Source organism: Chiloscyllium plagiosum, unplaced genomic scaffold (genome assembly GCF_037043375.1).
Source record: "Chiloscyllium plagiosum isolate Xiang-an unplaced genomic scaffold, Cpla_swu_hap1 HiC_scaffold_7, whole genome shotgun sequence".
Lineage (NCBI taxonomy): Eukaryota > Metazoa > Chordata > Chondrichthyes > Orectolobiformes > Hemiscylliidae > Chiloscyllium > Chiloscyllium plagiosum.
The window spans coordinates 80,154,520-80,178,137 of record NW_028270145.1 but is presented as its reverse complement, the minus strand read 5'-3'; the positions used below and the strand labels follow the sequence as shown (position 1 = coordinate 80,178,137).

The following is a 23,618-nucleotide window of genomic DNA, read 5'->3' as shown; positions in this document are numbered from 1 at the left end:
CCCTACCAACCTTCGCATAAACCAAATCATCCGCCGACATTTCCGCCACCTCAAAACAGACCCCACCACCAGGGATATATTTCCCTCCCCACCCCTCTCCGCCTTCCGCAAAGACCGTTCCCTCCGTGACTACCTGGTCAGGTCCACGCCCCCCTACGACCCACCCTCCCATCCTGGCACTTTCCCCTGCCACCGCAGGAACTGTAAAACCTGTGCCCACACCTCCTCCCTCACCTCCATCCAAGGCCCTAAAGGAGCCTTCCACATCCATCAAAGTTTTACCTGCACATCCACTAATATCATCTATTGTATCCGTTGCTCCCGATGCGGTCTCCTCTACATTGGGGAGACTGGACGCCTCCTAGCAGAGTGCTTTAGGGAACATCTCAGAGACACCCGCATCAATCAACCAAATCGCCCAGTGGCTCAACATTTCAACTCCCCCTCCCACTCTGCCGAGGATATGGAGGTGCTGGGCCTCCTCCACCGCCGCTCCCTCACCACCAGACGCCTGGAGGAAGAACGCCTCATCTTCCGCCTCGGAACACTTCAACCCCAGGGCATCAATGTGGATTTCAACAGTTTCCTCATTTCCCCTTCCCCCACCTCATCCTAGTTTCTAACCTCCAGTAACTCGACCTGTCCGGACTTGTCCGACCTGCCCAGCTCCTTTTCCACCTATCCACTCCACCCTCTCTTCCCTGACCTATCACCTTCATCTCCTTCTCCACCTACCTATTGTACTCTATGCTACTCTCTCCCCACCCCCACCCTCCTCTAGCTTATCTCTCCATGCTTCAGGCTCTCTGCCTTTATTCCTGATGAAGGGCTTTTGCCCGAAACGTCGATTTTGCCTGTACTCGGATGCTGCCTGAATTGCTGTGCTCTTCCAGCACCACTAATCCAGAATGTGGATGGGCTACTCTTCAGAGGATTGGTATGGGCTTGTTGGGCTGAATGGGCTGTTTCCACACTGTAGTGATCACTCAGTCTATCACTGACATGGAGATACAACAAAAACAGTTAAATGTCAATCTTAAATCTCAGACAAGGCAGGCAGACTCTGATTGGTGAGCATGCTAATCTTGTGAATCTAGGTTCCCTCTAAACTGAGCATACACAGAACCACTGTTACATTCCACACTCTATGATCAGCACTCCAACATGGATAGCACCATTGACTTTGGCTCTACAAGTAGCTGCCATGTGTGGACTTTTGGATGTTCACAGAGAAAGAAAAATAGTTAGAGGGATTGCTATCCATGATCCCTTTTATGTTTCATGAGAAATTAATCATCTATGTACAAATTCCTGCCTACATAAATCAAGGAGTCTGTGTATTAAAATCCATAGCATCTAACATGCAATAGTGTATTATACTGCAAACCCAACTGATGATCTGAAATTGGTCTCTTGTGTAATTTGTTGCGCAGTCCAGATTATTTAATGAATGATTTCCAATAGTAGAATCACATCTAATGGTGAAAATACTTTTCTGAGGCTTGCTAGTATGGGCTGGTTGAGCACATTGGGATTTCTGCTTACTATGGACAGTAAATGGAATGTCATTTGATGTGGCCAGCCAATTATGGGACATGTTGCCCCTATATGTGACATCACACTGGCACCAAAACTCAGATCACAGATGGTTGGGCCAAATCACAAGGTTGCTAATAAGGTTGATGCATGAAGCTGAATCCCAATGCTATGTTGATGGGGAAACGTATTCTTTCAGCAGATAACAGCTTGATAAATATAGATTTAGATACCAATATTGCCCTGATATGCCATACAGTGCAAATGTCAGTGTGTTTGTCTTCTGAGAAATCTGCCATTTGGTTTTCTACTATTATGTATCAAAGCCTACATTGTCTGGTCAATGTACACATTGAGATTCCTACCATTCCACAAGCAACACAATCAATCTTATTGACAACCTCATGAAGGGGCCTATGACCCCAACTCTTGATCCTGAATGGTACCAGTCTATCTCAGATGACCCTGAACAGGGAAGCATCTCAGAAATTTGACCAACAGGTGAAACTAGCCATCTTTCATTACTGCTTTGCAATAAACCCAAGTGGTTTTCTCCACTAAAGGAATAGTTCCATGAAGTGGGAAAGGTATTTTTTCTACAACAGTTGGGAAATATGATATGTGAGTTTTAGTACTAGTGTTATGTCAGGCATGTAGAGGACACATCCCAACAACTGGCAGGCAGCATCAAACAGCACGTTGTAGATCGAAAACAAAAATCAGAAAGTGGTGGAGAAACATAGCAGATCTGGCATCATTTGGAGAGAGAAACAGAGTTAACATTTTGAATCCAGTGACCCTTCATCCACGTGGTGTAAGTACTAACCTAAAATTTAATGGGTAAAGCAAAATGAAGTTAAACAAAATTAAATGAATTGAGAAAAAACATATGGAGGCTGGTGATGAACTATTTGTTTGAAACATCAATGGTTTTAAAATGATTCTAAGTTTTGCTGAAGAAATGTGTACCTTTAGATTGAGTGCTGGAGCTCAGCAATAATGGATTGTCACAGTAACTCTGAAAAAGTTGAAGCTCTATTTAAAACATACATGATGAATTAGATGTGATAATGTAAACTATTTAGTAGCTGAGTTTGTAAGTGCTATAAAATGGTGCTGCGTATATATAATGTAGATGATTGGATAACAAAGGTGGTATGCAGCCTGAACGAGTTGGCCTGAGGTTAAAGTTTGTTAAGTCCAAGAGATAAGCTTCTTTCCAGGGAGACACAAGCAGTTAACTGTTCTTGCTGTATCTCTATGTCAATGGTGGCTCAATCAATCACTACACCTTCTCATGCTGTATAAATGCACGTTTCTTTTCTCAAGTCTTGTGACCTAGTCCTGTGGAGTGCAAGCTGAGAAGCTTCCACTTCTTGTCTCCTTTTAGCAATTAATTCCATTATTGCAACATACAAAATACACTTGCTATGCTTGTTTGTTAACATGGGAGTTGATTCATGATTTTACATGTCATAGCATTTTATAGAGCTTTTTAATCAATGTCACTCTCTAGCTATCAAAGTTTTGACAGTCCTCCCTAATGTCATTGCCCAAATCTTCCTGATTAGTTGATTGCAAGACAACATTTCTAGTTAATTATGTTATAGTTGATCTTCCATGACACTTCTCACAATCAGTTGAAGGTTTAAAAGAACAAGAACATGTTAAATATTACCATCAGGAGCTGCCCTTGAATTTGGAAGTAGTGCGTAATCTGATAGGTTCAATTATTATAAAACTTTGTAGCACTGGGACAGAGGGGAATTGAGAAGTTTTAGACAGAAACTGCCCTGACCCTTTTCAATTATTTAAGTCCAACATCCCTCCCTATGTTAACTTTATCAGTATTTTTTTATCCTGGCTGTCCTGCAGTTTCATTTTATCTCTCTGATAACGCTTCTTTATCTCCAGTCCCACTATGTATTATCTGTTGCTAGCTGGTTCCAATGTTTAGTCGTAGAGTAAGAGTGTCATGCAGCACGGAAACAGACCCTTCAGTCCAATCAGTCCATGCCGATCATATTCCCAAACTAAACTAGTTCCACCTGCCTTGGCTCATATCCTTTCAAACCTTTCCTACTCATGTACCTATCTAAATGTACTTTAAACATTGTAACTGTACTTGCATCCATCACTTTCTCAGGCAGTTTATTCGACACGCAAAAAAAGTTGCTTCTCATGTCCTTTTTAAACTTTTCTCCTCTCATCTTAAAAATATGCACCCTGGGTTCTTCCCCACCCTAGGGAAAAGACCCTAGTCAATCACTTTACCTATACTCTTCATGAATGAAAACTACTTAAGTTTCTAAACAGTGCACATGTGTTTGGAGTAACAAATCCCTGCCACTAGATAGACTGAAAGACAAAGTCAAATACTTGAGTATTCATACAGTTCACTTCCCTTACAGGATTGTATCATACAGGTAAAGGCGGGAAATGTTTCAGCAAGTTTTTGGGCTCCTAGTAAATAGGTATTTGATGATAAATACTGTATAGAGAATCCTAGGTTTAATATTCTTTCTATGGTCAATTAATCAAAATCTAACAAGACAGCAGTAGCAATATTAATTAAATTAATGGCACTTGGCTTTCATTTCAGATCATTGGAAAAATTCGAAGCTGAAAATTATAGATAAAGTATCACAAGTTTGATTTTACCCCCACCAATGTTAACTAGGCGCATTGTTAATCACTGTCACATGGAGAATACCTACTACTACTATTGGGCAGCATTGGAGAAAATAGCCCCTTTTCAATGGAGGAGGAGACCACACTGAGGAATAAAAATATTTGTTATGTGATGTTTAGGCTTAGCTTCAGGTGGGGCCCTTTTTCTGTTAGGTATCTTTTATGATTTAGAATGTTATCACATAATGTGTTGTAAACAATATAATTTAGATTGGCTGTCTTTTAACAGCTGAGGAGTTACAAAGTACCAATTTATACCCTGATATTTATGATATAAATGCCTATCCCTTAAACACCACACACAACCTGTAAAATGGAATTATACAGGAGTACTTTATTCTTCATATTTTTTATAGGTTTGTCTGGTGCAGAAATAGAATTACCATCTGATTTTATGGTAATCGCTGGTCCATTGACAAATGTTCTGGTGAAGACTTTAGCAGAAGATGAAAAGAAGGATCAGAAGAACAACTTCAGTGTGGAAGACAAGACACATTATTCTTGCCAGGACCCTCTTTCAAGGCACCTGAAAGATTATCTTTCTATTCTGCATAGGAAAGGAGTTTCCCATTACAAAGTAATCCTTCCTTGGACTAGCATTCTGCCTGAAGGTACACCTGATAAGGTGAATCATGATTTAGTAAAATGCTATTCAAATTTCCTAACTGAGATAATAATTGCAAATCTCAAACCTTTGCTGGTTCTACATGACATTGGCATGCCGCAAGGACTGATTGAAAAGTATGGTGGCTGGGAGAATGAAGCACTTGTTGATTCATTTGTGGACTATGTGCGGTTTGCATTTGCAACCTTTGGAGATAAAGTTGAAACCTGGATAACATTTGATAACCCTTCAGAAGTAATAAAATCCAAACATAAGCTACAGCACACTGGATCTTTGGCAATCAAGAATATAATCCGTGCCCATGAAAAGGCTTATAGAATTTATCATAATGAGATGCAGTACAGAGGTAAGCTTTTCTAAAGTAAGAATTAGAAAAACAAAAATTCTGCCTTCTGCATGAAATAGATAATTCAAATAATGCAATCTTTTAGTTTGTCATTTTGCTACTTATAAATATAGAGCTATTAAAACCAACCTCATTATCATTGTAGAAAGCATTCCACTTGATCAGTCTCACATCCATCAGCCTAAACATGTACAATCTATCCTAAAGAGCACAACTTGGTGCAGTGTGCATTCAATGGTTAGCACTGCTGCCTCACAGCGCCAGGGTCCCAGGTTCGATTCCAGCCTCAGGCAACTGTCTGTGTGGAGTTTGCACATTCTCCCCGTGTGGGTTTCCTCCGGATGCTCCGGTTTCCTCCCACAGTCCAAAGATATGCAGATCAGGTGTATTGGCCATGCTAAATTGCCCATAGCAATAGGTGCATTAGTCAGAGGGTAGTGGATCTGGGTGGGTTGCTCTTCGGAGGGTCGGTGTGGACTTGTTGGGCTGAAGGGCCTGTTTCCATACTGCAGGGAATCTAATCTAAAGTAACAAAGAGAATTGATAAGGGCCAGAGCGGTAGATGTGATCTGTATGGAATTCAGTAAGGCGTTTGACAAAGTTCCCCATGGTAGACTGGTTAGCAAGATTAGATCTCATGGAATACAGGGAGAACTACAGGGATACAGAACTGGCTTGAAGGTAGAAGACAGAGGGAAGTGGTGGAGGGTTTCTTTTCAGACTGGAGGCCTGAGACCTGTGGTACACCACAAGAATCGGTGCTGGGTCCACTACTGTTTGTCATTTATATAAATGATTTAGATGTGAACATAGGAGATATAGTTAGTAAGTTTGCAGATGACACCAAAATTGAAGGTGTAGTGGACAGCGAAGAAAGTAACCTCAGAGTATAATAGGATCTTGATCAGATGGACCGATGGGTTGAGGGGAGTTTAATTTAGATAAATGCAAGGTGCTGCATTTACAAGATTCTGCCAGCGTTAGAGGATTTGAGCTATAGGGAGAGGCTGAATAGACTGGGGCTGTGTACCTTGGAATGGCGGAGGCTGAGGGGTGATCTTATAGAGGTTTATAAAATCATGAGGGGCATGGATAGAATAAATAGACAAAGTCTTTTCCCTGGGTTGGGGAGTCCAGAACTAGAGGGCATAGATTTAGGCTAAGAGGGGAAAGATATAAAAGGCATCTAAGGGGCAACATCTTCTTTAGTATTTTTTTTTAAATTAGTTTTTGGCTCTCCATTGCAAAATTCTAGAATGTTCCCAATCCTCAGATTTGGCAATTTTATAAGCTTCTTCCTTTAATCTATTACTTCTCTTGTTAGATGTTTTGTGACACCTTCCTTGAACAAAGTAGCTGAGAGATAAGGGATGTCACCTTGCAAAATTCTAGATTTTGGACTGGTTACTGTGGTTTGGAGAGTAGCAAAGAAAACTTCACCATTTAAGGAAGGAGGAAGAAAGAAAATGAGGAACTACAGACCTGTTAGCTTCACATCAATAGAAAGGAAAATGCTACAATCAGTTGTAAAGAATGTGGAGATGAGGCACTTAGAAATTAGTAGTGGGATTTGGCAGAATTAGCATGGACAAATGAGGGGAAAATCTTGTTTGGCACAGGAACTGGAACGTTTTGAGGATGTAACTACAGAATAGATAAAGGGAAACCAATAAGTATTTGAATTTTCAAATGCTTTTGATAAGATCCTACACCAGAGGTTAGTAAGCAAAATTAGAGCAGATGGATTGTGGGTAATATCTAGGCTATCCTCATTTAAAGTCAAGGTTGTGTTCCTACAAATTGCGACTTTAAGTTAAAAGATTAAGTGAAACTTTGATTTCCATAAGAATCAAAGCTAAGTCAGGAGTTAGAAAATTGTGAGCGTAACTCAAAAAGGGAGGGAGAAAGAAAACAGAAAACTATAGGGCAATTAGCTTACCATGTTATAGTTAAAATATTTGAAGCTATTAGGGACATTAACATTAGGGATATGCTAACTATTAGGTAATCAGACAGAATCAACACAGTTTTGGGAAATGGAAATATTTTACCAATTTATTGGAGACCTTTGAGAAAGTGACATGTGTTGTCAATAAAGGAAAACCAATGGGTATACTGTGTTTAGATTTCCCGAAGGCATTTAGTAACATGCCACACTAAAAGCATTCATGGATAATAAAATGTTATGATGTGAAGTATAGCATATGAGTCTGGATAGAATACGTCCAAGCTAACAGGAAGTAAGAATTAGTAAAACTGGGTCATTTTCTGTTGGCAAGATGTGTTGAGTGGTTTGGCATATGGATTAGTGATGGGGCTTTGAAATCTTACAATTTATACACATAATTGAATAGCAGGATCAAAGATATGGTTATCAAATTTGCTGATGATACAAAAATATATAAAGAAGTCAGTTTGAAGAAGACATAAAGGAGGTTACAAAAGGGTATAGACAGTTTAGGTGAGTGAGCAAAGATCTAACACATAGAGTATAATGCAGAAAACTGTGAAATTGCTCATTTTGGCAGGATGAATAAAAAGAAGCTCATTATCTACGTGGTGAGAGAATGCAGAGCTCTTACAATTCAGAAAGATCTGGCAGTCCTACTGCAAGAATAGAAAATTGTTAGTATGCAGATATAACTAGCAATTAGGAAAAGTAATAGAATGCTATTACTCATTGTGAGGAAAATAGACTAAAAAAGTAAGGAGGTTAAGCTTCAGTTATATAGAATATTGATAAGACCACATCTGGAGCTGGAGACTCATATGCTATCCCTTACACCATAACATTTTATTATCCATGAATGCTTTTAGTGTGGCATGTTACTAAATGCCTTCTGGAAATCTAAATACAGCATGATCGTATTGAATAGTGGAGTAGGCTCGAGGTAGACAAGCAGGAGGCTGGAGGACCACAGCAAGCCAGGCAGCATCAGGAGGTGGAGAAGTTGATGTTTAAAGGTTATATCTGAAACGTCGACTTCTCTACCTCCAGGTGCTGCCTGGTTTGCAGTGTTCCTCCAGCCTCCTACCTCTCTACGTTGGATTCCAGCATCTGCAGTTTTTTTTTGTATCAGTGTAGGCTCAAGGGGCCAAGTCACCTACCTCTCCTAATTCATATGCCCATATGTCAGTCTTCTGTCCTCCGGGTCCACCCCAAATGTGTGGTAACATTTTGCTTGTGGATTGGTGTTGGATGCTTCAAAACTTTGACCCAGGCAGAAGTACTACCAACTGACCCAAGTGAACATTATAATGTCAAGAAGCTGTTCAGGAAAAATGACCAATGCATGGAATTAAATATTAATTAACTGAAACCTTGGTATTATGCAGGATATAAAAAGTAAAAGCAAAACGCTGAATACTGTGTGTGCTGGAAGTCTGAAATGAAAACAGAAAATGCTGCAAATGCTCAACAGAAAGAGAAATAGAGTAAACACTTTAGTTGGGTTAAGAAGTCTTTTCTCTCTCCTCAGATGTTGCCTGACCTGCTCAGTGTTCTTTGCATTTTCTATTTTTATTTAAGAAGTTATAGTTCTTCAAGATGGGAGAGATAGAACTAGCCAAATGATGTCCTTATCCATATTTATCTTATCTTTTTGTGAAGCTGCAATACCTAATCCTGTTCGTGACTATGGTCACGCAAATACAAGGCAATAATGATCACAGACTGTATTGTCAAAGTCTAAGGTCAAGAATTCTGAAATATGGTAGTTTATTAAAGTTCAACAAAATAAAACCCCTTGTGCCTTCCACGATTCAGGCATGACAAAAGGTTTAGTTTTATGATTGATTAAAAGTGTACATTCTGAAATGTTTCTTGGGGCATTTTATTACAGTAAACTTAGAGTGGAAATGCAAATTGTTGTAGAGCTGTATTAACAGCAATTTTGTTCTATCTTGTGGAAATTGTGAATGGTAAACTAGAAACAAATGTAAAATCCTTTACAGAATTGAATCCGGATTCACTGTTATTTTTATTTACAGAAGGAACATTGTCTATTGTTTTGAACATTAATGACGTCATTTCTACAGATGATATGTTCCAGCCATTTCGGCAAGTTATTGATAAGGTAAATTATCAAACCTAAACGTTTGTTTCTTTAGAAACCGCATCTATCAAAAATTGACCGTGTTACAATACATTTGGCAATGTCTTCCTAATGTCTTCCTGTTCCCAATGAATAATTGTCAACTGTAACAAGCAAAGTGAATAATGAGGATGCTGTAGATGTAGTTTATCTGGACTTCCAGAAGGCATTTGATAAAGTGCCACACAAAAGGTTAATTCACAAGGTTGGATCATATGGAATTGGGGGTAAATTATTAGCCTGGTTGATGGACAGAAGACAGAGAGTGGGGATAAATGTTTTTTTTTCTGGATGACAAGATGTAACTAGTGGGGTTCCATGGTGTTCAGTCCTTGGATCCAAACTATTGTAAACTACATTAATGACTTGGATACAGGGATTGAAGACTCAATAGCCAAATTTGCAGACAACACAAAAAGGTGGGATGTTAAATTGCAATGAGGAAAAACAAATCTTATAAATGGATATAGATAGGTTAGGGGAGTGGGCCAAAATGTGGCAGGTAGAGTTCAATGTTGACAAGTGCGGGGTTGTGCATTTGGGTCAAGAAAATGGGAAGGCGACCTATTATCTTATTGGGGAGAGACACCAGGGTGGGTTTCAGTGCAGAGGAATCCAGGTGTACTTGTTCATGAGTTACAGAAAACTAGCATGCAGGCACAGCAGATAATAAAGAAAGTGAATGGAATGTTTACTTTTATGGCTAAAGAAATAGAATATAAATGTAAGGAAATATTGTAGCAACTATACAAGGTATTAGTGAGTCTGCATCTGGAGTATCGTGCACAGTTTTGGTCCCCTTCTTTGAGGAAAGATGTAGTGGCATTGGAGGTAATTCAGAGGATGCTCAATAGATTCATCAGTTATCCATTTGCTAGATTTGGATTTTGTTGAAACTTGAAATGCAATTAATGTAATTTCCACTTAAAATTCTTTGATTGTTTCTCCTTCTTTTGCTGATTTCAGCAAATCACACTTAAGAAAATATGTAAGCCAATGGAAACCCATGGCCTACATTGAGAATGTCAATCAGTAAAGTGATGGTGAGGGAACAATCTATAACAGAATAATCATGCAAGGATGATGAATGATGCAGAACTTTTCAATCAAGTAATGTTTGCTTGCTCTGGGCTTGATAATGATTATTTCATTATCTTTTTGGAAGAAGTTATAAAAAGTGTAGATGAGAGCTTCAGAAAGAATTAAGTACATTTAGAAATTGGATAGTAACTTACTTTGTTTCCACTTACAGGGAATAGTGGATTTGATTGCTGTTGCTGTATTAGATGATTGCTTATCAAATCATAAGGTAAGACGTAAGGTGTCAGGCAGTACAAAAACTTAATGATACCTGAATATTTAGTTAAAGGTAAAATGCCTTCTAAGGTAACAAATATATATTTCTATTTACAAATACTTGGATGTTCATTAAGATGTAAAGAAGAATTAAAATTCATTTAAGATGTAATGAAGAAAATGACCTTATAGTAAATTTTATATAAATTTAGAATATAAGGATTATTTTAATTGAAAATAATTACAGCAATTTTTATTTCTTAAAAAGACAGGCTTCCACCTTTGGTCAAATATATAGGGTGCTTCATATCATTGGCATTAACAGTAGGCATCAGTGTGGCTCCACTAAGCTAACTAGATGATTGAGTGATTCTGCATATGGCATTGACTGTGTTAGATTTTACATTCTTCCAAATGCAGTCAACCAGTCAAGCACCTCTCTCTATGCTCTAACAATGGGCTCAAAGTCAGGCAAGAGTCACATAATGTTATGATCCCAGTTGATGGTTCTACCAGACAAATCAGATTATAGAATAAAATCTGTCATGATAAATCATACTTTTTTTTATTTTAGTTAACATGGTGAACAACCACGAAAACATGGTCACACAAAGTTGAAGAGACTTGTTAACAACAAAGCAGATGTTAACTACACAAAAGGGAAACCAAGAATAATCAAAATAACAAAATATAGAAATGAAATAATATGAGAAGGCTTAAAAACACATACCCAAACAAAGTTTCTTCCTGTTTTGCAACATTATCCATTAGAATTGAGATACTCAAATCCTAAGAAATTACTACTTTATAGCAATATTTAGGTTTAATGTAATTGATTCTCACCAACCAATCCTTTCTTGTAAACTGTTAAGTTTTCCTAAATGGATGCCCACAAAGCTAAGAGCTTAGATGCTGTGTGCTTTTCATAAGCTATATATTTCTAAGCAATACTCCTAGTTTGGAAGTTTCACAAAACAAAAGTTTTACTGAGGTATTGTACTTTCCCTGAATTATCCTATACTCCTTTATAGGAGAGACTCCACTAAGGTCTCCTCCAAACTAAAAGACTTTCATTCTCCAAGTGTTCTAAGCTATAGCCAATTCTTGATTATAATGAATTTAAAAAAAAGATTGTCAATATTTACTCCACCTAACATAAACCATCATAATTAAAAATAATTCTCCATTATCATGCCAGAATGTCCCTCTCTCTAACACATACTGAATTAGAGCACTGTTCCAGAAGGATTGTCTGATCTTGTTTATTTTTACAAATGTAGCCCATCCATATGCCACTGTTATAAATTCCATGCATTATTAATTATACACACACCATTCTCATCACAGTGGAAATAAAAGAATCCAAAACCAGTTGAAATTTAGTTTTAAAATTATAACCTTGAGATTTGAGATTATAAATTTGAGATTTGTAGTGCCTATCAAAATAAACTGTAAAAATGAATGGGTAGAACATTTTCTGCACATGAATCACAGAAATTCTTGATACCTGTTGATTTTGCAATAGGACTTTTGGCTCAGTAACTGATCAGAAATCTTTGTTCTTCCAGATTGACTCCTTAGTGGATGAAATCTCAAAAGCAAATAAGGATTCCATACAGGAAAAGCTGACAAAAGTGAAGGTACCATCCATTTGAAATAAAATATTGTTACAATGAGTTGAGGAGGGGTTAATTGGCTCACTGCCTTTTGATCACTGGCTGGCTGTGAGAAAGATTGCACATTTGTTCCAGCATGCAGCTATACCTCTTTCTAATAAAAATGTAGTTACTCAAAGTTTATTATATCAGGAAGAGCCAATTTCAAGATCTTGTTGAGTGAAAGGAAGAGTTATTTTATTATCTGCTAACCTTGACTGTATAAGTGGTTTAATTTAGACCGCTGTTGCTTAATCAATGTCTGCTATCTTCAGAAGTTGCAAACATTGCAGATCTCGCTACTTTCTAAATGTCTGAATTTTTTTCTAAGTTGTGTCCTCAACACGTGCTTTATCCTCTAAGAGGCAGAGTGACAAAGAGGGAGTGCATGAAAAAAACAGAGAGATACATCTCCAGTTCGGCAGTCACAAATCTATCTTCCGAGCTCTACCAAAAAGCAACTCCATGACATGCAAGCTGATGTGTGAAGTTCAATGTTGATGATATCTTTCATCTTCAATTTGTGAAACTTATCATACAGGTTTAAATCAAAACAGCAGAAAGAGGGTTTCTTCATGAATTACTAATGAACCAGTTTTGGTATCTTCGAATGCAATATTAATCTCAGTTCAGATGATTTTGCTTATTCAACATTGATTTCCTGTATCTTGGCTTCTGTATAACCAGTAATTTGCTGTGGTCGTATTAAGTTAGCATTTGATCGTTTTTAAAAACCATTTTTTTTTAAAGATATTTTTATTAGAAATTTAACATTTTTACAAGTTTACAAAAATAAACAAAACTCTCAGATATAAACATTGATATACAATTAGCTCAAATATACAATAGCCAAAATTTAACAAAAAAAAACAACAAAACAAAAAAAGAACCGAAAAAAAGAAAAAAAAAACAAACAAAACTCAACTATCTACTAATCTAACCTACAACTAACCAGAGTGTATATTTAAGTCTCTTACATGCTCAGGATGTGTTAGCATCAGATATAATAAAACCCGTATTCGTGCGGGATTCCTCCCCCGAGGGGCCCCGGACCAGCCAGGTTTGTAATCTCAATTAAATAAAAGCCCTTGTTAGGATAGCCGAAATATCTGTATTTATGTAATTCAAAAAGGGCTGCCATATTTTACTAAATAATTCGGTCTTTCGGTGCACCATATTTGTAAGGAAGTCAAGGGGAATACATTCCATAATTAGTCTGTGCCAATTTGAAAGTCCAGGGGGGCCCTCAGCCGGCCAGTTCACCAAAATATTTTTCCTTGCACAGAAAGAAAGAATAGAAAATAGTCTCTTCCCGTACATGTCCAGGAAGGGAAAGTTTGAAAAGCCCAAGAGGAGAGATACAGGGTCCACTTTAATTTCCGTTCCTAAAATTTCTGTCAGGGTACTTGCTACTTTAGTCCAATATCTACGGATCTTATGACAGGTCCATAAGCAATGAACAAGAGTGCCCACCTCTATTTTACATTTAGGTCACATTGGAGATGCTCCTGCCTTAAATTTTGCCAATCGAACCGGTGCGATATGGGCCCTATGAAGTATCTTCAGCTGGATAGCCTGGGTTCTGTTACAAATAGTAATTCTTCTAGCATTTTCCCAAATATCATTCCACGTTTCTGTAGAGATTTCTAGTCCCAGATCCTGATCCCATGTTTTAAGCAGATTATCCATATCTCCCGATACTTCATCATGTAGTAAATGATAAATAGTACTGACGGAAGATACCCCCACTGGTCGTAGGACACTACATTCTCTATCGGATTTATAAAGACTATCTAATAACGTAGTCTTCTTCTGTATATAATCTCGAATTTGGAAGTATCGAAAGAGATCTCCATTGGGTAATCCGAATCTCTGACGCAGCTGTTCGAAAGACATCAGGACCCCATCTTTAAATAGATACCCTAGACATGAGATACCCCTGGATCTCTAGAGTTTAAAAGTGGCATCTGTTAACCCCAGTTGGAATCCCCATGCTCCCACTATCGGTGGATAGGGGGATGTTTTATGTGAATTGCTCTCATTTTGCCGCATTATATTCAAAGCCTTGATTGTATTTAGTATTATAGGGTTTTTACAGTCTTCTGTAATGATTTTCCTCTTGTCTGAGAATAAAAGGTTAATAAGTGGGTATTTTACTTGAGAAGCCTCGATGTCCAACCAGATTGATTGTGGATCAGACAAGACCCAATCAGCTATGTAACTTAATAGGGAACTTAACTGATATTTCCTAAAGTCTGGGAAGTCCAATCCACCCCTTGCCTGTGGAAGCTGTAGCTTCTTCAGCTTAATGAGGGGCCGCCTATGATTCCAGATAAAGGAACCCAGCCAGCCAGAAAATTTACATAAAGCCGTCCTCAGCATCATCACCGGAAGCATTCTCATAGGATATAGGAGACGGGGCAGGACATTCATTTTGATTAGTGCTATTCTACCCATCCAGGAAATTGGTAGGTCTCCCCATCGCTGGAGGTCCTGCCTTATCCTTTCCAATAAATACACAAAATTAGCCTTATACAACTGACCAAATACTGGATTTAATAAAAATGCCTAAATATAAGAAGCCCTCCAGGGACCAGCGAAAGGGAAAAAGGGATCCGTCCGCTAAGCGGGGTATCATAGCAAGGCCACCCATTGGCATAGCCTCCGATTTTGAAAAATTAATTTTATATCCTGAGAATGCACTAAATGTATTAATAACTTGGATTAAACGAGGTATGGACATCAAAGGGTTACTGAGGAATAGAAGAACATCATCTGCATAAAGGGTAATTTTATGTTGACCTGTACCAATCCTTGGGGCCACTATATTAGGATCAGCTCGTATAGCTTCTGCTAGTGGTTCAATTATTAGCGTGAATAACAATGGCGAGAGGGGACATCCCTAACGGCAGCCCCTACCCACACTGAAGCTATCCGAACCTAATCCATTGGTAACTACAACTGCTTTGGGATCACTATACAATGTTGAGACCCATTTGGTAAACACCTGTCCAACGCCAAACCTCTCCAATGTGTAAAACAAATATGACCATTCAACCCTATCAAATGCCTTTTCCGCGTCTAATGAAACCACTACTCCTGGTATCTTTCCCTGATGACAAGCTTGAATCATATTCAGAGCCCTTCTAACATTATTGGATGATCTACGGCCCTTAATAAACCCCGTCTGATCCTCCTTTATAACATGTGGCAGTACCCTTTCTAGTCTCAGTGCTAACGTTTTAGAGAGGATTTTAAAATCTACATTTAGCAAGGATATTGGTCTGTATAATGTACAATCTTCTGGGTCCTTTCCTTTTTTAAGGATAAGAGAGATATTTGCCTCTTTCAGCGAGGGCAGGAGACAGCCCTGACTATATGCATAGTTATACATGTCCATAAGTGGACCAGCCAGTATTTCTGTAAATTCTTTATAGAATTCAGCTTGAAAACCATCTGGGCCCGGCGCCTTACCATTTTGAAGTTGCCTAATTGCATCAAGTATTTCTTGGAGTGTAAGAGGAGCATTTAGGACCGATACTTGTTCCGGAGTTAGGCCTGGAAAAGTCAAATTTTTAAAAAATTACTGCATCCTCTTCATCCTATCTTCACAATCCTGTGATTTATATAACTCAGAATAAAATTCTCTAAAGATCGCATTAATCTTTTTGTGATCATGAGTCAAAATACCCGTACTTTCCTTGATAGACGTAATAGTCTGAGAGGCCTTTTTTTTCTTTGCAAGAAATGCTAAGTATCTACCTGGTTTGTCGCCATATTCATATAGCCTTTGCTTTGCAAATAATATTTCCCTCTTAGCCGTTTGAGTAAGCGTAGTGTTTAGAGCTGTCCTAAGAGCTGTAATCCTTTGCAATTTAATAATAGAAGGTCTATCAGTGTATGCTGTTTCAGCCGCTTTTAAGCGGGCTTCAAGCAGACGCTGTTGTTCTCCCTTTAATTTCTTCTGGGTCGCTGAGTAGGAGATGATCAAGCCTCGTGTGTAAGCTTTGATGGTCTCCCACATCATTGACGGGTTGCTAGCTGTACCTGAATTAATTTCTAAAAAAGTTTTAAATTCTTGAGAGAAGTACTTTACAAATTTATTATCTTTCATTAGGAAGGGGTCCATACGCCAGTGCCGAGGGGATGTCCCATTGTTCCTCGCCTTAGTTTCCATATATACAGCAGCGTGGTCAGAAATTGCTATACTACCTATTTTACAGGATGATATGGAATTTTAAAAAATCGAGGGGGCAAAAAACATGTCAATTCTGGTATGACATTTATGTGGATTAGAGTAGAAAGAAAAATCTCTACCCTGTGAATGAAGACATCTCCATACATCTACTAATCCTAATTCTTTGTTCAGATCCATCAATTGTCTAGATCTGGGAGATACTCCTGCAGTACTCTTGGGAATCCTATCTATTTCCGGATCCATAATACAATTAAAGTCTCCCCCTATAATTATATGACGGGCATCAAAAGCCATCAATTTTGAAAAGGCTTCCGTTATAAATTTAAAGGGGTGTGCCGGGGGGCAGTACAAATTTAAAATCCCATATTCCTCTCCATTTATGAGGGATTTAATCAAGATATATCGTCCAGATTCGTCTTTTATCTGCTTTAGGATTTTGAAAGGGAAATTCTTCCGAACAAGAATAACAACTCTCCTGCTTTTTGAGCTAAAAGAAGAAAAAAAGGCCTGATCAAATCCGCCCTGTCGTAATTTCAAGTGTTCTTTATCTGACAGGTGTGTCTCCTGTAGGAGAGCTATATCAACTCTTTCCTTCTTAAGATTTGATAATATTTTCTTCCTTTTGACTGGCGAATTACTCCCCTTGACATTCCAGGTGCATCACTTAACAGACTGATCAACTATAATCCTCTGGGCCAATCCGAGACCCCTCAGGAGGGGGAACCCTATCCAGAACATCCCGAGTGTAGAACATGTAAAATTTACAAAAATAAAACCTCTTTAACACACCCACAACAATACAGTAAAAAACTATTTCTAAATAAAAAAAATATAAAACGTATCTAAGTGGAGACTTTCCCCCTTGTTCCCAGGGGGCGTCACTTCCTCTCCAAAAGTCCATCATATCCTCTCCCAACCAATGCCCCACCCTTGACCCAGGCACTCCTCAATAAAATGAGGAGAATTCAAATATAATACAAAGCTAGAGTTAACAGTGAGCACCCTACCCCCACCCATACCAACACCTGGGTATATTTGGTAATGTTAATACCATATATAAACATATAACTATAAAATTACCACCTCAACGAATAATAATTAAATATAATAATACAAAATAACAAAGGGAAAACAACCCCGCTCCTAGAGACAGAGGTAAAATTAAATAAGGTAACCACCTCCCCCCACCAACATTAACCAAACCCCCCAGCTTTTATATATATATATATATATATATATATATATACACACACATATACATACATCCCTCATATATACATAAAATAATAACAGAAAACAACCCCAAGGGGGGGGAGAAAATCAAATCCCTCTCCCCACCTCCCATGATAATATTAAACAGTAAGGTAAGGGAAAAAAAAGGGGGGGATATAAACCAAAGCGGGGGGGAAAGGCAGATCAACATCCATTATATCTTACAGTTTATCTAAGAGAGTCCAAGAATTCCTTAGCCTTTTCTGGTGATCCAAAGTTATATACGGATCCTTCATGGTTAAAGCGTAACGTCACTGGGTAGCGTAAGGAGTACTGAATATTTAAGTCCCTTAAACGCTTCTTCGCCTCGTCGAATGCCTTCCTCTTTCGAACCAGAGCCGGGGAAAAGTCCTGAAATAGCATGATCTTGGATCCTTTGTAGATCATAGCTTGGGGGTCTTTTCCGAGATTTCTAGAGGCTTCTAGGAGTATCTGCCTCTCCTTGTAGCTCTGCAGCCGGAACAGGACCGGGCGTGGGCGCTGGTTCGAGCCGGGCCCACGTATTGCGACCCGGGAGGCCCATTCCACCCTTACCTGGCCTGATCCAGCTTGCAGATTTAAACGCTGTGGCAGCCACTACTCCAGGAATGCTGTAAGCTGGCCTTCCTCTTCCCGTTCGGGAAGGCCCAGCAAACGAATATTTTTTCGACGACCTCGATTATCGAGGTCGTCAATATGATTTTCCAAAGTCCGGACTCGCTGCTCGAGAGTCCGGACCTGATCCACGGCGGATTGAGCGGTATTTTCGGAGGTCGCGGCCTTTAACTCCGCCCCTCCGACTCAGCGTTCAATTTCTTGAGTTTCTCAGTCGTGCTTCTGCAGCGCGGCCGAGAGCGAGTCCCAACGATTTCTGGATTCTGCAATAAAGGCATCGATCTTCGAGTCAAGCTTGGAAATCATTTCTGCAGGGCTTGTTACTGTAGGTAAGTCCCCCGGGGCGGCTGTGGACGCCTCTGCTGCAGCTGGAGAGGGTGGGGGAGGGGTTCCTGCTTGCTGAGAGCTGCGGGCTCCCTTCCCTTTAGTCATTTTAACTTAGGATTAAAATGTTTAAATGTAATATTACACAACTAATTAAATTACACAACTATTATAAATGATTTGGTGAGCGTGGTAGGGGGTGGGTGACCCACTGTACCCAAGTCTTGGGAGGAGCACTATAGACTCAGTCTTGCTGGGTCACCGCCATCTTGGATCCCCCCTTAAAAACCATTTAAGTCCAAGAAAGCTTCAGATATTAAAATTAGATGATGGAATTCAAAAATTGTTATTCCATATTTTATCACTGACAATATATGATTTCTTGTAAGGAAAGATATGCTAACATTCTTGTAATCATTCTTAACATCAAATACGCAATATGTGATACTTGGAGAGTTGCAAAACAGCAGCTAAAAATTTGCAAAACTGAATATTTGATTTGAGTGCTCAATGTTCTTTTAAATGTGGCCCCAGTACTTGGTATAGCTAGTTTCTCTCAGGAAACCCTGGCAGAGTTGAGTCCTTCTGGCTACAGCAAGCAGAAGAATTGGTCTAGTATCTGATGAGAGGGCTACCATGAGGGTGTGGCAGCTGGTTAATAAGGTCAATTCAGGATGATAGTGCTAGAAAACAGATTAGGTCTCGCAAACAAGCAATCCATGAAATTTAACAAGAATGACATTTTGCCAAAATATGGGAAGATTCAGCTGTTGGTATAAAAAAAACCTTGGAGCATTTTCCTGAAATGGGAAAGTATTTTTCATCACAAATAACATAACTTTATTAGTGGAAATTGATAAAAATTGGTTGTATGCATTCTAAATGTACTAATATAAAACAAAAAGTACCGTCCAAACAAAATAATGTTCACAATCTATCTTCTAAATTTAATCATATTAAATAAAATAACCAACTGCAAATTCTGAAGATCTGAAACAAAAACTAAAATTGCTGGTGAAACTCAACAGGTCTGGCAGCATTTATGAAAGAAAGCAGAGTTAACTTTTCCGTATCACAATACTTCTAAAGAAGGGTCAGTGGAATCCAAACATTAACTCTGCTTTCTCTCTATAGATATGGCCAGATCTGCTGAGTTTGTCCAGGAATTTCTGTTTTTGCTGTCTATACTTTAAAACATAATCTTCTTGATATAATATTTTAATCTCAAGGAACTGGGTAATCCAACTTATTTGAAGATCTCAACCAATTTCACTCAATACTACCCAATGATTTCAGTTGGTTAACATACTCCTCTGAGAGGTTTTAAGGCTTTTGAGTTTAGTACCTGGTGCACCTAACTGAGCCAGTCGCAGAGCAGATAGCTGTTGAAATTGCCTCAACTCTTGTTCAAGCATTGGTGACCACTGGTAAAACCTTGCAGTAGTTGTGAATAAACCTGGGGACATTTCTGACTGTAATTGTTTTTTCAATCTCCACAATCTTTGAATTTCCAAAGATTTCACCTGCTCAGAATAGCCATAATGTTTTGGTTCTGCACACCTATGTTTGCAGCCTGACTCTAATTGTGACCCCAGCCCATATTCCACGATAATGATAGGACAATATTTTGGCAGGTGCCCATGCCAAACTGTCAACTGTCAACTATGGTGCAACTGTCTGTTTCAGCAAGGGCTGGGCACCAGTGCCAGTCCAAGACTTTTACAGAATTAGGAAGATTGTCAATTTTAAATTTTGCAGTTTCCCTGTTGCCAACCATCACTCTAGCAGAGATTGCAAAAGGCAACAATACGCTCAGTTAAAACATAACTGTATTCCCCTACTTAAGGCGCTTAAAATTGCTGGTTGTTGGCAGCTGGAAGTTGCCCTGGCACTACTGCATCATAGAGACAGGTTTTACATAATGCAGGATATCTGACCCTTGTTTGTGGTGTCATAATGGATCTGCCAAAATGTGGATAAATGCATTCAGCACTTCTTCGCACTTTAAGTAGCAATTGTGATGTGCAGGAAATCTCTCATCACCATGAAGACGTTCTGTCCCTCTGACTGACAGATGTTCTGCCATAACTGTCCTGTTATACTGGCATTGACATCCCAGATAACATAACATAAAATGGAACATAGAACATTACAGCGCAGTACAGGCCTTTTGGCCATCAATGTTGCACCACTCTGTGAAACCAATCCAAAGCCCATTTAACCTACACTATTCCATTCTCGTCCATATGCCTATCCAATGACCATTTAAATGCCTGTAAAGTTGGCGAGTCTACAACTGTTGCAGGCAATGTATTCCATGCCGCTACTGCTCTCTGAGTAAAGAAACTATCTCTGACAACATCTGTCCTATATCTATCACCCCTCAATTTGAAGCTATACCCCCTCATGCTCGCCATCCAAGGAAAAAGGCTCTCACTCTCCACCTGATCTAACCCTCTGATTATGTTATATGTCTCAATTAAGTCACCTCTCAACCTTCTTCTCTCTAACAAAAAAAGCCTCAAGTCCCTCCTTGTAAGACCTTTCCTTGTAAGACTTTCTCTCCATACCAGACAACATCCTAGTAAATCTCCTATGTATCCTTTCCAAAGCTTCAAGGATTCCTTCTGATAATGCATGACCAGAATTGCACACAATACCCAAAGTCTGGCCGCATCAGAGTTTTGTTCAGCTACAGCATGACCTCATGGTTCTGAAACTTGATCCCTCTACCAATAAAACACATCGTATGCCTTCTTAACAGCCCTTTCAACCTAGGTGGCAACTTTCAGGGATCTCTGTACCTGGATACCAAGGTCTCTCTGCTCATCTACACTACCAAGAATCTTACCATTTACCCAGTACTCTGTATTCCTGTTACTCCTTCCAAAGTGAATCACCTCACACTTTTTTCTATTTGCCACCTCTCAGCCCAGCTCTGCAGCTTATCTATGTCCCTCTGTAACCAACAACATCCTTTGGCACTATCCACAACTGTACTGACCTTAATGCCATCCATACATTTACTAACCCATCCTTCTGCACCCTCATCCAGGTCATTTATAAAAATGACAAACAACAGTGGCCCCAAAACAGATCCTTGCGGTACACCATTAATAACTGAACTCCAGGATGAACATTTCCCATCAACCACCACCCACTGTCTTCTTTCAGCTAGCCAATTTCTGATCCAAACCCTGAATCACCCTCAATCCTATGTCTCTGTATTTTGTGCAGTAGCCTATCATGGGGAACCTTATCAAATGTCTTACTGAAATCCATATACACCACATCAATGGCTTTACGCTCATCCATCTGTTTGATCACTTTCTCTAAGAACTCAATAAGGTTTGTGAGGCATGAACTACCCTTCACAAAACTATGCTGACTAACCCTAATCAACTTGTTCCTTTCGAGGTGATTATAAATCCTATCTCTTTTCAAACACTTTACTCACAACCGAAGTAAGGCTCACTGGTCTATAATTACCAGGGTTGTCTCTGCTCCCCTTCTTGAACAAGGGAACAACATTTGCTATCCTCCAGTCTTCTGGTACTCTTCCTATAGACAATGACAATATAAAGATCAAAGCCAAAGGCTCAGCAATCTCCTCCCTGGCTTCCCAGACAATCGTCGGATAAATCCCATCCAGCCCAGAGGATTTATCTATTTTCACACTTCCCAGAATTTCTAACACCTCCTCCTTGTGAACCTCAATCCCACCTAGTCTCGTAGCCTGTTTCTCAGTATTGTCCTCAACAACATTGTCTTTTTCCAGTGTGAATACTGACATAAAATATTCATTTAGTGCTTCCCCTATCTCCTCTGACTCCATGCACAACTTCCCACTACTGTCCTTGATTGGCCCTAATCTTACTCTAGTCATTCTTTTATCCCTTATACACCTATAGAAAGTTTTAGGGTTTTCCTTGATCCTATCTGCCAACAAATTCTCATGTCCCTTCCTCGCTCACCTTCTCTCTCTCTTTCGGTCTTTCTTGGCTACCTTCTAACTCTCAAGCACCCTAACTGAGCCCTTACATCTCATCCTAACACAAGCCTTCTTCTTCCTCTCGACAACAGATTCAACTTCCTTAGTAAACCACAGCTCCTGCACTCGACAACTTCCTCCCTGTCTGACAGGTACATACTTATCAAGGTCACACAGTAGCTATTCCTTGAATAAGCTCCACATTTCTATTGTGCCCATCCCTGGCAGTTTCCTTACCCATTCTATGCATCCTCAATCTTGTCTAATCGCATCATCCCCCAGCTATAGCTCTTGCCCTCTGATGTATACCTATCCCTTTCCATCGCTAAAGTAAACATAACTGAATTGTGCTCACTATCACCAAAGTGCTCACCTACCTCCAAATCTAACACCTGGCCGGGTTCATTACCCAGTACCAAATCTAATGTGGCTTCGTCCCTTGTTGACCTGTCTACATACTGTGTCAGAAAACCCTCCTGCACACACTGGACAAAAACTGACCCATCTATAGTACTTGAACTATAGTATTCCCAATCAATATTTGGGAAGTTGGAGTCCCTCATGCCAACTACCCTGTCACTCTCCCTCCTATCAAGAATCATCTTTCCTCTAAATCTCTGGAACTATTCAGAGGCCAATAGAAAACTCCCAACAGGGTGACCTCTCCTTTACTGTTTCTAACCTCAGCCCATAATACCTCAGTTGACAAGCCCTCAAATGTCCTTTCTGCAGCCGTAATATTGTCCTTGACTAATAATGCGACACCCCCACCTCTTTTACCATCTTCTCTGTTCTTACTGAAACATCTAAATCCTGGAACTTGCAATAACCATTCCTGTCCCTGCACTACTCATGTCTCTGAAATGGCCACAACATCAAAATCCCAGGTACCCACCCATGCTGTAAGTTCATGCACCTTGTTCTGGACACACTTCAAACCAATGTTTTGCTTGCTGGTGCCCTCTTGCGATTGAATCCTTATTTTGAACCTCCCTA

General features: G+C 39.4%; 1 protein-coding gene and 1 long non-coding RNA gene across 2 annotated transcripts in view; one reads left to right on the top strand and one right to left on the bottom strand.

Annotated features, from left to right (window-relative positions):
• LOC148149646 (uncharacterized) overlaps positions 1 to 5,450 on the bottom strand; it is a 38,245-nt gene extending 32,795 nt beyond the window's left edge. Inside the window, exon 1 of the long non-coding RNA XR_015757713.1 lies at positions 5,328 to 5,450. This is a non-coding gene — a long non-coding RNA (uncharacterized LOC148149646). The remainder of the gene's footprint in view (positions 1 to 5,327) is intronic.
• LOC122551934 (lactase/phlorizin hydrolase-like) overlaps positions 4,574 to 23,618 on the top strand; it is a 53,317-nt gene continuing 34,272 nt past the window's right edge. The window contains exons 1-4 of the mRNA XM_087989220.1: positions 4,574 to 5,198; positions 9,189 to 9,274; positions 10,545 to 10,601; positions 12,157 to 12,228. Of these exons, the coding sequence (XP_087845346.1) occupies positions 4,622 to 5,198; positions 9,189 to 9,274; positions 10,545 to 10,601; positions 12,157 to 12,228 (792 nt within the window). The 5' untranslated portion in view covers positions 4,574 to 4,621. The remainder of the gene's footprint in view (positions 5,199 to 9,188; positions 9,275 to 10,544; positions 10,602 to 12,156; positions 12,229 to 23,618) is intronic.